This window comes from Dermacentor albipictus, chromosome 7, assembly GCF_038994185.2.
Source record: "Dermacentor albipictus isolate Rhodes 1998 colony chromosome 7, USDA_Dalb.pri_finalv2, whole genome shotgun sequence".
Classification (NCBI taxonomy): Eukaryota; Metazoa; Arthropoda; class Arachnida; order Ixodida; family Ixodidae; genus Dermacentor; species Dermacentor albipictus.
This window is the reverse complement of record NC_091827.1, coordinates 94,822,598-94,836,699: the sequence shown is the minus strand read 5'-3', so window position 1 is coordinate 94,836,699 and position 14,102 is coordinate 94,822,598. Positions and strand designations below refer to the sequence as shown.

Here is a 14,102-nt window from a genome sequence, read left to right as displayed (position 1 = left end):
CCGTCATCACGTGTACAAAGATAAACGCGTTCGAAGGAAGCGTGGACAGACAGCACATCGAGAGGTTTCCCTACCATACGCTTGTGTGACTTGTAGACGCGACGCAGCACTTAAGACAAGTCCTGCTAGGTCAAACCAGCAACACCCTGCCAGCTACCAGCCGACACACGACGCTTGCATGATTAGGAGTGGTGCCATTGGCGTTGCAGTCGTCGGCCCTCGAACGCACACAAGTGCAGACCGACAAAAAAGTGCCAGTGTTAGTCAGTGTCAAGTGAAATATTAGATAACGTTGGCATGACCTTTACTGACAGTTTCACTCAAAGCAGTGCACACACTCAGCAGAGTCACTAGTGTGTTTTGGTGACGTGCGCGCAACACCATAAAGCAGCGCAAGTCCGAGCGCTGTTTTGGCTTCGCCACGAAGAGGATTCAGTGTAGCGTTTGATTCGTCCACTTTGTTCCATCATCGTTCTTTCGTCATTGCGCCTCAAACGTCTGCATAGTTGTTATGGCCATGATATTCTCCTGGATATCAACCACTTATCTTTGCCGGATAGGGCGTATCAAACCTATGCTCTATCACTAAGAAGCACATCACAAGCACACGCCTGTCTGTACCTTTTAAGCACTTGACAAATCATTTTTATTGTTTGCCGTTTCCAAAGAGGAAGAGCCGTCATGTGTGAGTGACAAGATAAAGTGCAGTTTCATTTCCGCAGTGAAACAGCGGTATTGCGTCATGTAAGTGAAAGACCCTTTTGTCCAGGGGCGTTCTTCAGCACGAGTGGACAAGACTATTATTTGCTGGGGAAATTTCCGCGATAGGTGCGCCGAGGATGCCTGGCATGAGCTTACAGAAGACGGGAAGGCCACGGGTGTTTCTACAGGGGTAACGCATGTGCTGGCTGCTTGGGGACGTTTTCACATGCCCTTTAAGTGCAGCTGTAAAAGAAGACTGGGCGCTAACTTTCCAGTGGTGAATTTCGTCTGCAGCGGTGAATTCTTTGAAATCAGCACTCACGAAGCTCATATTCTACCCTTAAAAGTTGACACCTAGGCTACTGTATATTCAGCGATAATTAGCTCCGAAAAGGAGCACGGACTCTATAACTATGATCCCACGAAATCCTTTTTTACCAGCAATTAATCTTGTGTTCGATAAATCCAAGCAATGTTGCTCTAATGCTATTTTTCTACCATAATTTCCTCGCTCACGCGTTCACGTCCGTTGAGACGCCTATTCTTCATTCACTTCTTTGGGATGTTGCAGACGGCAATAATCTCGTTGCTTGCGTTTTCGGCGCAAACTTTGACCGCGCAAGCTATAGCCTGCTGTCTAACTTCGCCTCAGTAAGGACTGCGTGATGTATACGTTTATTCGCCGCAACGTGGCGTCTCAGTTTCTATTCGCTAAGTAGTTGCTCAGGGCACGCTATAGTTACAAAATATTCAGATTGAAAGTATTACAACCAATTAATTAGCGAAGATATATTAATTTTATAGCCTAAGATGCGACGCACATTCCCCTATGTCGAACGCGGTGGTCTCGCGTACTATAATTTCTAATAGCTTAGCCGATAGGGCTTCCTACAACAAATACTAGAGGGAACCGCGTTACTGCGATCTTTCAGCCAAGATGGAAATAGTGATTTGTGCACACTACTGCTTCTTTGTTTATTGCGTTTTATCTGCCTTCCTTTTCCCAACATTCTAAGCAATGTATACTTGAATAAGGGCAGAAAACCTTATAAACATGCACTGCTGCTACTAATTGCAAATATTCAGCCTATCTAGGTGGCCAAATCGAAGCACGCCAAGCATCTCAACGTGCTCGCTTGGCCGCGAGATGCCACTTGACGATGCATGCGCTCCTGGCCTAACCGATAAAGAAAGAAAAGCGTCCTTGGTGTAATAGATTCTGTGTCGGGCTTCGATACTAGACGCCCCGTTCGAATCCTGCCATCAAACAATTTTTCAGGATAGCTGGGGCCAAAGGAATATCAGGAAGCGAAAAATCTTCCTGATCTTGACTAGATTGATCCTTGGCTAAAATGAAGCAAACAAAATAACCTGTGCGGCCCCTTTTGCACTCTTACTAAGAACGAACAATCATCTTTCCCAAGATCAGTACGATATAAACAAAATACAGGGTTCAACAATTAGAAGGCCGCTGACTAAGAGTTGACCAACAGCACCCCCACTGTATAGATAAGGCCTTCCAAGTGACCCTCCTGCGCTATGTGCGTACTGCGGCGAATGCCTTGACACGCCACGCGTACTCTTGGAGCGTGGCCCGTCGCTAGCACTTTTCCCTCAAATTCCGGATGGCCTAGTCAAGCCATCACATTGGAAGATGAAGGAAATTTCCTGGAGTCGGTTTAGTCGGCCTTGGAGAAATTTGCCAGCGAGTCTCCGGACTCTGGGCCTCTCAAAACCCTGCCACTATAACGGATATTTTTTCTCTGTCTCTCTATGTCGTGGGGAGATGCTTCTAACGTTGCTTCCGGCGTTATTATGGTGCCAGCATTGTGACACGCCTGGCATTGACCAATTCAAGGTGAGCCTGAGCAGTTCTCGCGTGTGCTGTGTCTGGAGATGTAAACTATGCGTACTATTATTCAAGCTTCCGATGAGCTCGACCGTAGCGGTAAACGGTGCAGTTCCTGTGAATGCTTCGTCCTAAGGGGCCAATCTCAAATGTTGTTCCTCTCCTGATAAAGGAATGAAAGAACACCACGACTAGTTTGTTGCACTGCAAGATACTAGAGGAAGTAACATAAACGAGAAGATATTGCAGCTCACAAAACGTTTACTACGCTCTGTAGATACCTTTTGCTGCTAAATCAGGAGATATCGAAATGCCTAGTCACAAAAGCTTTCAGTATTAAGCAGGCATCGCCAAACCGCACACAGATCTGTATTATTATTGGGCTTACTAGCGCGCTTTCCTAAACGTACCATTAAGTTAATCCCTGTACTTCAATCTATCATCTAGGGAGGCCGCGTCTGACAGCGAATTAGCACCTTAACCGCTAACTAGTAAATTGTTATTTCGACTACCTTTAATACAATAGTCTCTTTTGCATGCGGTACACTCGCGTAAAGAAGAACCAAATGGAACCTTGAATAGTCATAAAAGGAACCCGTCTGAACATAATTTAACCAGAACACTAAATATTATTTTTCATGCGCCCAATGGACGACGAAGTAAATCATTTAAAGCGGCCGTAGTGACTAACCGGCAATGGCGTCGGGCGCCTAAGAATGAGTTTGCGCGTTCAATGCCCTTTGAAAAGCCCTAGTGTACGAACTCATTCCTTAGTCCAGTACTACAACGTGTCCCGTATTGAAATTGTAGGTTCTGAACCTAATTCGTCAAAATAGACTTAATGTCTCATACTAACATGATTGAATCCACCAGTATGTTCTTACTCGTTGAACAAATGTGCACGTCGTTCACCTATGCATGTATTTTCTGTAATGAACCTGGTACTAGGCACATAGGCTTTTGGTCTAAATATTCCGCACGCACTTTATGAAATGTTTAAATAAAGCTCGTTTTTCATTGGCTGATTGATTGATTGATTGATTGATTGATTAGTATTAAAACAGAGAACTAGTATTTAGGAAGAGGCATCTATTGAATGCATATGAGCGCCATTAGTCGTTCTGACCCCCTTATTCAGCAGTTGAGAAGTTTGTTTGGCCGCAGACAGCGAAAGATGCCCGCGGTTTCAACGGATGGTATTACACGTAGCCTGCTGTAAAACCTGCGTCAAAGTTTAAATCATATTTTAGTCAAAGTTGAGTTGCACAGTCCATTACGACTTCCCACGACTTTTTTGTTGCAATTAACGACGGAGGTCAAATTGATGCAGCGTTCCTTGACTTTGCTAAGGCCTTTGATAAAGTGCCATACAAAAAATGTATACAGGTGCTTTTTACATTCGGAATAAACAGCCAACTCATAGATTTAATTATAGCATACCTAGACAACCACGAAAAATATGCTAACGTTAATAATAGCTACTTTGGCATCCTTCCCGTGACTTCAGGTGTACCCCAAGACTCTGTCCTGGGGCCGGTCTTGTTCCTAATTTACATAAAGAATATTGTGACCGTATTAGACCCTGAAATTACTGTTAAACTTTTTTCAGACGACTGTGTTGTGTACACTATGCTCAGGTCACCACGTGATCAAGAACTTTTTAACCCGAATCTTGGGAATATTCGCTGCTGGTGCTAAAACTGGGAAATGATGTTAAATATCCATAAATGTTCTGTTCTTCGCGTATAGAGCAAGAAAAAAGTGTCAGAACATGCATACAAAATTTGTGGGGAAGTAATTAAAGAGGTACCAGCTGTGAACTATCAAGGAGTAACAATAACATCAACATTAGGCTGGAACCAACTTATCGATAACCTATGCTGCACCGCACGTAAGGCCCTATGGAACATTCGAAGGAAATTATCGAGACTCCGACAAACCTGAAACTTATTACGTATAAAGCACTGGTTAGATCCATGTTGGAGTATGCGTCCTGGTTATGGGACCTTTACACTAAAACAAACATAGACAAACTGGTAAAAGTGCAGAAAATGGCAGTTCGCTTCATTTGCAACGGCTACAGAAGGACAGACAGGGTGACAGATATGACTAATATGGTCGTCCTTGAGACTCTCCGATCAAGACGCAAAGAACACAGGCATAAATTATTTTATCTTCAATACAATAATAAGATGGAGGTGACAAGGCCCGCTATCTCACCCCTCTATCAGGAGCAAATACTCGCTTTTAACTACGGACAACTTTTACACGAATAGCGGGTTTTTACCAATTCATTGGCATATTCTTTTTTTTTCCTAAAACTGTTTCCCATTAGAACAGGCTACCACTGAGTACTGTTGACTCTAAGGATGTAGTAGATTTTATTGCCTGCTTGAAAAGTGTACATGCAAGATCTTTTGTTCTTTGCCTTTGCTTTTCTACTTTTGTTTTGATTATATTCCTGTGCCCACTACTGCTTGGACTCCAATGTGAGTCGGAAGTATTGTCAAATAAAAATAAATAAGTAAATATATAATGGTTACTATAGCTCCGATACATCATCCCCACCCTATATATAGGCCTGCAGAAGAAATACACGAACGTTTTCAAATATGGGTTTCATTGCAGGAGTACCGGTGATTTCCGCTCCGCCTTTCATGCTGGTGTAGCGCTTCACCCGCACAATAGCAATATTTTATTCTCGTGTAGTTAGCAAAATCACCTCCTTGAATTCTGCCGGTACTGCCACTTCCTGAGCTCAGTAGAGGTTGTCAAAGGCCTTGGTGTAAGTTTGAAATCAGCGAATGTATTTGGGATAGTAAATCGGTTTCCCTGCAAGTGTCCCTTTCAGCATAAAATCTTGTCTATATGAATGCTTCTACCTATAAACACGGTCCTCCATCCCCCTCCAGACACGGACACACACACAGGGAGGCTACATACACGTGCAAAACCGCTTTCAGAGAATACTCAAAAAATTTCATGTGATATTTCCCCATACAAATTCTTAATGGGATCGCAATGATTTGTTTAATAGAAGGTCTATTGTGAAGAGAAACTCGTGGCAGTCGTATTGAGGTGAGCAAATCTTATTCAAGTTTTATAATGTGAAGCGCTCAAGAAACTGACCCAGAGAAGCAAAGCCGTTCTTGTTCGTTCGTCTCTTCCATGACTTCACTCCGCCAATTGTTACAAAAATAACGGAAACAAAAAACGACATAACTGCAAACAGCCCATTCATTACGGAGAACACCGATATTTAGAAAAGATATATCAATCTCCATCCTCTCGACTGCATGAATAGAGGCGTTCCCTATCTTGTCCGTATTGATAGTGCCCATAACACGTATCGCATTATGCGTCACATCCTACTGTCCTTCACTGTATAAAAAGAAGCGCCAGGGGGTAGGCTGTCATCGTTCCAGCGAGGCCATTCGAGAAAATGAAGCTGTACATTTTCTTGGCACTCCTCGGCACCGCACTTGGTAAGCGCACCATCTAACGACCCGCCTACATCTCTGGCATTTATTGCTTTTGAGTGTACCTTAAGTATGCGGTCCATCTTATTGGCGAGCCACAAGTGAAGTTACCATAAAACAGTTGAAGTTACCATAAAACAGTTATCATTTATTAAGTGCAGTACTTGCCTTCAATAACAATGATACAAATATCTGTAACAATGAGCGAAACTTATTTTTCATCCTTAAGGATGCAGAGAACCACCCACGAACCTTGACAGAAAACCTCCATATTAGTTCCACTATATAAAAAAGTGATTCGAAATACAGCTTTTTTAATCACAAGGTCTCCTTCAGTATTTTAGAGTGTGCCGGTTCCAGGGTAAGGGATCTGAATAAATATCCATAAATTTCAATTTAAGCAACGCCTTCATCGGAATTGCTGTGAAGTGCAGTATTATTCTTCAAGTGGTAAGGTCAGGCGATTTTTCTGCTGCAACAAAACAGTCACTGAGGAATCTCGTTTTCGGCTCCGTTAAAAGGAACGCGGCGATGCGTAATATTGACATCTGAAACGCGGAAGGCTGTTTGGTGAAAAAACAAACACACAAAGTGACACATAGAAGATTGTTTCTTATTTTTGTTGAACTATGGCGCGTCGCATAACAAACTTATTGCACTCCATGCCGCAACTTGCGGGAAACGTTTGTCCTGGGAGATACGTTTTTTTCATTGTATACTATGAAAACCTGAATAACGGCACGGGTCTTGAGTAATCAGGTGATGTAAATAAGAGGAATAAACCAAATATATAACACAACCTTAACATCAATTTCCAACATATATATATATATATATATATATATATATATATATATATATATATATATATATATATATATATATATATATATATATATATATATATATATATAAAGAGAGAGAGAGAACTTCAGTGGTGCTACAAGGTAAGCAGAACAAGTATTTAATTTCAACAGTTTCGATCGGTGGACCGATCTTCATCAGGGTTTCTCAAAAAATGTCAGTTCGGCCCTGGTAGTGAAGACACCAGACCGGGTGCCCGGTAGTTCTCAGGTACATCAAACCGAGAGGAACAGTTGTGACAGTGATTGATTTTCGGCGCTTTGGCAGATTTACAGCTGCCTTTGGCAGCTATGCAGGGCAAGAGGAAGGCGGAGTCCCATGTATGTAGAGCAAGGAGGACAGTGAAAAAAAGAAAAAAAAATAGAAAAAAGAAAGAAATAGAAAATAAAAAAAAGCACACAGGAGGAGGGAGACGTAAGTCGGAGAGTGAGGGGGCGGGAAGTAGTGGCAGCTAGGTTCCCGTTGACCTGAGGCAAGGAGGGAGAAAACGGTTGTTCCGCGGCACCAGTGCGTGTGCTGCCGTTGTAGCGGGAGAGAGGGCGAGTTGACTCTGGCGGCGGGGGGCACAATAGAGGAGGGGCCCAGAAGGAAGACAGAAGAGCGGCAACCTCTGGACGTGTGTGTTTGTGTGTGTGTGTGTGTGAAATTACTCATCTTACGTCAGAGAAAAGACGGGGAATGCGGGAGATGGAAATTCAAGGCGATGAGCAGAACGTGAACAAGGAGAATGCAGGAGCCAACGTTTCGACAAGTGGACTTTTCTTCAAGGGGACATATGCTTTCCTCTGCTTTCTAGTTTACTCTCAATTCGACAGGCTAACACATTTTCCCTCGTTTCCGCGTCCTCCTGCCTCACACCCTCTCCCCTTTAGAAGAACCCCACCTATATATATTGTGGCGAGGAAAGCATATGTCGCCTTGAAGAAGGCAAGTCCACATGTCGAAACGTTGGCTCCTGCATTCACCTTGTTCACGTTTTGCTCATCGTCTTACGTCAGTGTTTGTTCACTCAAGCACTCCCTTGGTCTGCATATAAGTAAAAAAAAAACAGATAATCTGCACATATCTTCAAATAAGTATCGATCCTACCGCAATGGTATCCTCTGTGCAGCTGTAGAGAGAGAGAAAGCGAGAGAGAGAGATGAAGAGGAAAGGCACGCAGGTTAACCAGATATCAGTCTCCGGTTTGCTACCCTACACTGGGGATGGGAGATAGGGGTTAGAAATGGGACAGATGGGAAAGCGTTAAAAAAACAAGAAACTATAAAATAACGTGTAAGAAATAATGAACGTGTAGTGCGTAAAGAGTAATAGTGTTTCTTTTTTTCAGCGGCAACTAATTTTGACAAGCAATGCGGACAGAAGGCCGACGTAGGGATTTGCGGAGCGAAGTTGCCGAGATGGTGGTTCAACAAGGAGACTGGCAAATGCGAAGTGTTTTATTACGGAGGCTGTGGCGGCAACGAGAACAAATACTGGACCAAGAAGAAGTGCGAAAAAACATGCTCACCTGTGAAAGGTCAGCCCCATTCATTCGTTCGTGATTTGGTTGACGACTAAAAGATTGCTTTAAGCGTTCTGAGACCAATTTACGCTGCTGTGCTTTGCATGACAGTAGTTCGGGAGAATGGGGAACGATTTACACGATCGCAGGCAACCAGCTGGACATTTGGAACATTTTAGGTCTGAGTCAGTCTCCCACATTTGGAATAGCTAGAAAACAATGCCGCTACTAACTGTTTGCTGTGTAGATCATTGAGAAAGCTGGAAAAAGTTGCACCAGTTGGTAGGACTTTTTGGACTATCCAGGAAGAAAGATCTGAAAGTGAAAGTTGTCATGCACTCGACTGTAGTGCGATGCTACAAAAGAAACCGATACAGATTTATAGCAACAGAATACTTTCAGAAAAGAACGTCGAAGCTTCGATTTCAGAGAAGCAAGCATCGGTTCCATTTGTACATTCGGCGTAGAATTCCGTTGATGACAGTATTTCCTCTCATACACTTTCTCCACCTTGCCCGCTTCTACGGAATTGCTTTGCTGGTACGCAATAACTATTCCACATTTACCTACCCGTTGAGTTGCTCGAGCACGCTTGAGAGTCGGAGGCTCAGGCAACGCGCGAGGGCTGCGCTGCACAGTCGCATTTCTTTCGCTCTGATTAAGTCCGTTCAGTATGTGAGTTATATAATTTCATGGAGCGTGGTTCTCAAAGATCTGTGAGCAGGCATCCGCTGGGCAAGATGAGTCAACACTGCCTTCGAGATAGGACATAGGCTGTAGAGATCATAAATATGAGAAGTACACTATTCGCTCGGTTCGACATCTGAAATTACTCATCTTACGTCAGAGAAAAGACGGGGAATGCGGGAGATGGAAATTCAAGGCGATGAGCAGAACGTGAACAAGGAGAATGCAGGAGCCAACGTTTCGACAAGTGGACTTTTCTTCAAGGGGACATATGCCTTCCTCTACTTTCTAGTTTACTCTCAATTCGACAGGCTAACACATTTTCCCTCGTTTCCGCGTCCTCCTGCCTCACACCCTCTCCCCTTTAGAAGAACCCCACATATATATATTGTGGCGAGGAAAGCATTTGTCGCCTTGAAGAAGGCAAGTCCACTTGTCGAAACGTTGGCTCCTGCATTCACCTTGTTTACGTTTTGCTCATCGTCTTACGTCAGTGTTTGTTCACTCAAGCATTACCTTGGTCTGCATATAAGTAAGAAAAACACATAATCTGCACATATCTTCACATAAGTATCGATCCTACCACAATGGTAGCGTCTGTGCAGCTCTAGAGAGAGAGAAAGCGAGAGAGAGAGATGAAGAGGAAAGGCACGCAGGTTAACCAGATATCAGTCTCCGGTTTGCTACCCTACACTGGGGATGGGGGATAGGGGCTAGAAAAAGGACAGAGGGGAAAGCGTTAAAAAAACATGAAACTGTAAAATAACGTGTAAGAAATAATGAACGTGTAGTGCGCAAAGAGTAATAATGTTTCTTTTTTTCAGCGGCAACTAATTTTGACAAGCAATGCGGACAGAAGGCCGACGTCGGGATTTGCGGAGCTAAGTTGCCGAGATGGTGGTTCAACAAGGAGACTGGCAAATGCGAAGTGTTTTATTACGGAGGCTGTGGCGGCAACGAGAACAAATACCGGACCAAGAAGAAGTGCGAAAAAACATGCTCACCTGTGAAAGGTCAGCCCCATTCATTCGTTCGTGATTGGGTTGACGACTGAAAAATTGCCTTAAGCGTTCTGAGACCAATTTACGCTGATGTGCTTTGCATGACAGCGGTAAAGAGTACAAGTTGTAGGAGTGCAACAACTCTCGCATATTACTTCATGTCGTAAGTTTTAACTGCACAATCAGGGGTTAGAATAACAAAACCAATTTCATTACCTAGTTTACACGTGAACTTCCAATATGCAAACAAAACATTCCAAGGCGTTGGTTGCATAATTGTTCAAGGAAATGCGTGAATACAACAAGCTATTACGTGGACTGTACAAAATGTACCTCTTGGAATACAATCTGAAAGGGTTTTTCCTTTGTTTCATTTCTACCCTTAGCCGTTCGCAAGTCAGTCGTAGATGATGAGGCTTACTTCGGAATCCCTCGTGCACTCGTGCCTGATAAGCTTAACTCTATTGATTCATGCAATTTTGCTTTGCTTAAATGTTCTCAGTATTAGTCAATATCAAAAGTTAAGCAAACTGTTTGATGTAGCAATGGAAATCGGACGTTACTAAATGAACTATGCGCTCGATCATAGCCTAACATAATTGAATCTCCTATATGCATTCACAGCATACCCTATCAAATAGTCCACATGCGACTGCAGGTTTTGCATAACCAGTCCGCATTTCTAATTCGCTGTGCGGCTAAATGAAAGCGTAGTAGTATTACTAAGTTTAGCGTAAACACTGGTGTGCCATCCTCCCTGACAAATAACTTTAGCAAAACCAGTCTTGCACTCAAACACAAATATAGCCTCTTAAATTGACGCGTCTATGCTTTTCATAACAAGTGCCTGTTTCTACGTCGACGCTATCTAAGGAACTCCTATTCTAGCCTACCAAAAGATGGTCACAAGAACACACTTTCAAACGTTTTCCTGGCTGTATTAACGTCAATGTGTCCTCAGGGCTGCGTGTATATTCGTAGTATGTATAATCCCCGAATGTGTAAAAACAAAGAGAGCTATAGATAGTCTCCTAGCTCCACTGCAGTAACTTCTACATCGGCCAGCGAAGGTAACTGTGCTGTGCTGTGAAGTGTACTCGTAGGCCTTGCAAAGAAACATACTGCTGTGGAGCCCTCATCGTCATCATAATCACCATACCGCCACTTTCCCTCCCTCCGCTTCCCATTCTATCTCTCTCCTTCCCCTTGCACAGCATGGTGCAGCAGGCTAGATGCACGTCGCTCAGGCCAACCTCTCCACCCTGTTGAGAGTATACAAATCTCTCTCACTATCTCTCTCAGGATATATATATCCTGAAATTTCTTTCTCCCGTTTATTCAATACACTTTACTGTTCTCATTGGCTTCAGAATTTGCTATTAGTAAGCATAGAATTGCACTCGGTTCATTTAAAGATTAAGAATATTTGTATCACTGTCTCTCAGTAGAGCTTTATGTATTTACCGATAAACTAATGTTTAACACCTTAGGGGGCACAAGAAATGGCTTCCTTCTGATAATCACATCTTATGCAATAATGTGTTAATTTTTTTTATAATATGCGAATACTGATTCCAAAGATCTTGCGGTTTTCCTTATCTTTTTGCATTCGAGCCTGCCACACGTCTTAAGTATCGTATATATTTGGTGCAAGCTCTCAGTGATTAATTTTTTCCCTCATTGAAACATATTTTCCGCCGCAATAATACCGTTGATAAAGATTTTCCATAAATTCGCTATTTCTTTTGACGCAGCAGTAGCCTTCCTGTGCCACAAGCCACCGTGCTGGATGTTTACTACAATTTACTATTCTCACTTGTTTCAAAGTTTATCGTTTCTCAATATAGAACTTCGCGTTCTTGGTTTATTTCATAGGGAGCACATTTTTTTACACTCTCGCTCTCAGTACAGCTTTATGTGTTTACAGACAAATTTTGTAACGGAGGCACAGGAAATGGTTTCTTTGTGGTAATCACACCTCGTGCAATGATGTGATAAGGTTTTTACCAAAATGCTAAGCTTAATTCCAAGCCGTAGCTGTTTTTGAATTTTCTTTTCACTCCCGCACTTGTCATGCATCTTTTATATTGTGCACATTTAATCTGAGCTTTCAGTCATGAATATTTCTCTCATTCAAGCATTTTTGCCACTGGGATAATCTTCTCCTACATGGGTCTTTGTCGACCACATATTCTTAGTGTAATAATACCCTAGATACCGTTTTGCTCAATTCACAGTTTATTTTGATAGCCGCAGCAGCATCCGTGTGCCACAAGCCACCTTACCCTGGTCCCTGCAGTGCCTCTTTGGAGCGCTTCTACTACGATCCGAACACAAACTCATGCCGTCCCTTTATCTACGGTGGCTGCAAGAGCAACGGCAACAACTTCGAGTCGCCCATAGACTGCTGGGCATCCTGCCGCTCAATGAAGTTTGGAGAACCCATGCCGCGGGTCGCTTAGGCGAGCAGCAACAAGTGATAATACTTTCTCCCCGCAGAATAAATGGTTAACACACAAGTTTGGTATCCGAAAGTGTCCCTGGATTACATACAACAGATAGTATTAGCATGAAAGTCATCCCGGGGCCTACAACATCAATTATTAGTCAACAGAACACCAAGCCAATCTGAGCATAAGATGCAAACCGCTCTGACTGATGAATACTAATCTCCTGTCTGATCACCTACATGTAAATCTTGTTCAACTACGAACAATAAATTTGTGGCCAAGCATTTGGTGTGTTCGTTAGCAATAAGGGAACAAATGAAAAACGAGAACCTTTATAATGCAACAAAATGGGTGCAAGAAAAAAATATTTCAGTAAATTTTGCTACGCATAAAAAAACTAATGTCACAAAATGTATTACGTTTTCAAGTGACAGATGACCTTTCGTTTATTAGATGCTGAGGCATCTACTGCCAGCGGAACGTAAAGCGTAAGCTCCGGCGCGTGACTTTAACAGTCTTCATATTATTCATCCACCACCAGACATCGCCACCAGGTGGCATTATCCTTCCTCATAAGAGCATCGGCTCCTTGGTAACACACACTGCAACACATAAGCCGATCGCGCAGTCTTAAAAGAAGCACTCGCTTAATCAGGTGTGCAAATAAAAAGTTACGGGAGCGCGTACCGAATGATCACCTGCAGTTATGTCCCACAATCACTGACGGACAGGCAATATTAAAAGAAATGGCAAATCAAACGCGCTTGTTCAAACCCATGCTTTTGCCAAGATTTAATAGAATGCTCCGGTTATGACTTATGCAAAGAGACACAGGATCCATGCATTTTAATTTGACATCCAACCACCTAGAAGGATCTCTTCCCCTTCTTCTCCCTTCCCTTATCTATGAGGTTTGGCTTCGGGTAACGTGTTTGTAACTGCTCTTGTTCTGTGCAGCGCGTTGCCGCATTGAGAATGCATGCCTATCCTGGAAGGCGCTTGTAGTTGGCCCTGAGACACCACTTCTGTCTTATGACAAAGATGGCAATGCAATACATTCCCACAATATAGTGTTTTATGTGCACAGTAATCACCAAGCCCACGAACCCAAGCGCCAACGTGAGTGCGAAAAAACCAAAGAAGGCAACGTTTAAAAAAAAAAGCTCTTGATCTGCTACATCATGTGGGAAGCCGCCATGACATTCTAGTGCTCTTGGCGTTTCGCTGGAAAACCTGAGGGCATGCGATCAAACGCCGGCCATGCGGCCGCATTTCTATAGGGGTGTATTGCGAAAACGGCGGTGTAGCGCGCGTTGTGTGCACGTTGAAAACTTCAGGTGGTCATAATTATTTCGGAGATCCAACTACCACCAGCCTCAACATAATATCGTGCTTCTCTTACGTAAATAAAATATATGCATCATGCATGGTTCACCAACCGCAGTGACTGCCGTGTCGAGCAGCGCTATCGGCCTCATGTAGGAAGCCAGAGTAGACATATAGTGATTTTAAGTCTACTAAACTTGAAATGCGTGAGAACTATGCCAGTGTATCACAAAATATTCG

General features: G+C 43.1%; 1 protein-coding gene across 1 annotated transcript; it reads left to right on the top strand.

Annotated features, from left to right (window-relative positions):
• Window positions 1–5,985: 5,985 nt before the first annotated feature.
• On the top strand, window positions 5,986–12,756 carry LOC135896993 (boophilin-H2-like). The gene is made up of 4 exons (XM_070521375.1): window positions 5,986–6,036; window positions 8,225–8,413; window positions 9,910–10,098; window positions 12,337–12,756. The coding sequence occupies exons 1-4, from the start codon at window positions 5,994–5,996 to the stop codon at window positions 12,546–12,548; spliced, it is 633 nt and encodes a 210-aa protein (XP_070377476.1). The 5' UTR covers window positions 5,986–5,993; the 3' UTR covers window positions 12,549–12,756.
• Window positions 12,757–14,102: the final 1,346 nt, after the last annotated feature.

Coding starts and splice junctions, on each gene's coding strand:
- LOC135896993 (XM_070521375.1), top strand. CDS start 5,994: ATGAAGCTGTACATTTTCTTGGCACTCCTCGGCACCGCACTTG. Junction 6,037..8,224: donor ACTCCTCGGCACCGCACTTG/GTAAGCGCACCA, acceptor TCTTTTTTTCAG/CGGCAACTAATTTTGACAAG. Junction 8,414..9,909: donor AACATGCTCACCTGTGAAAG/GTCAGCCCCATT, acceptor TCTTTTTTTCAG/CGGCAACTAATTTTGACAAG.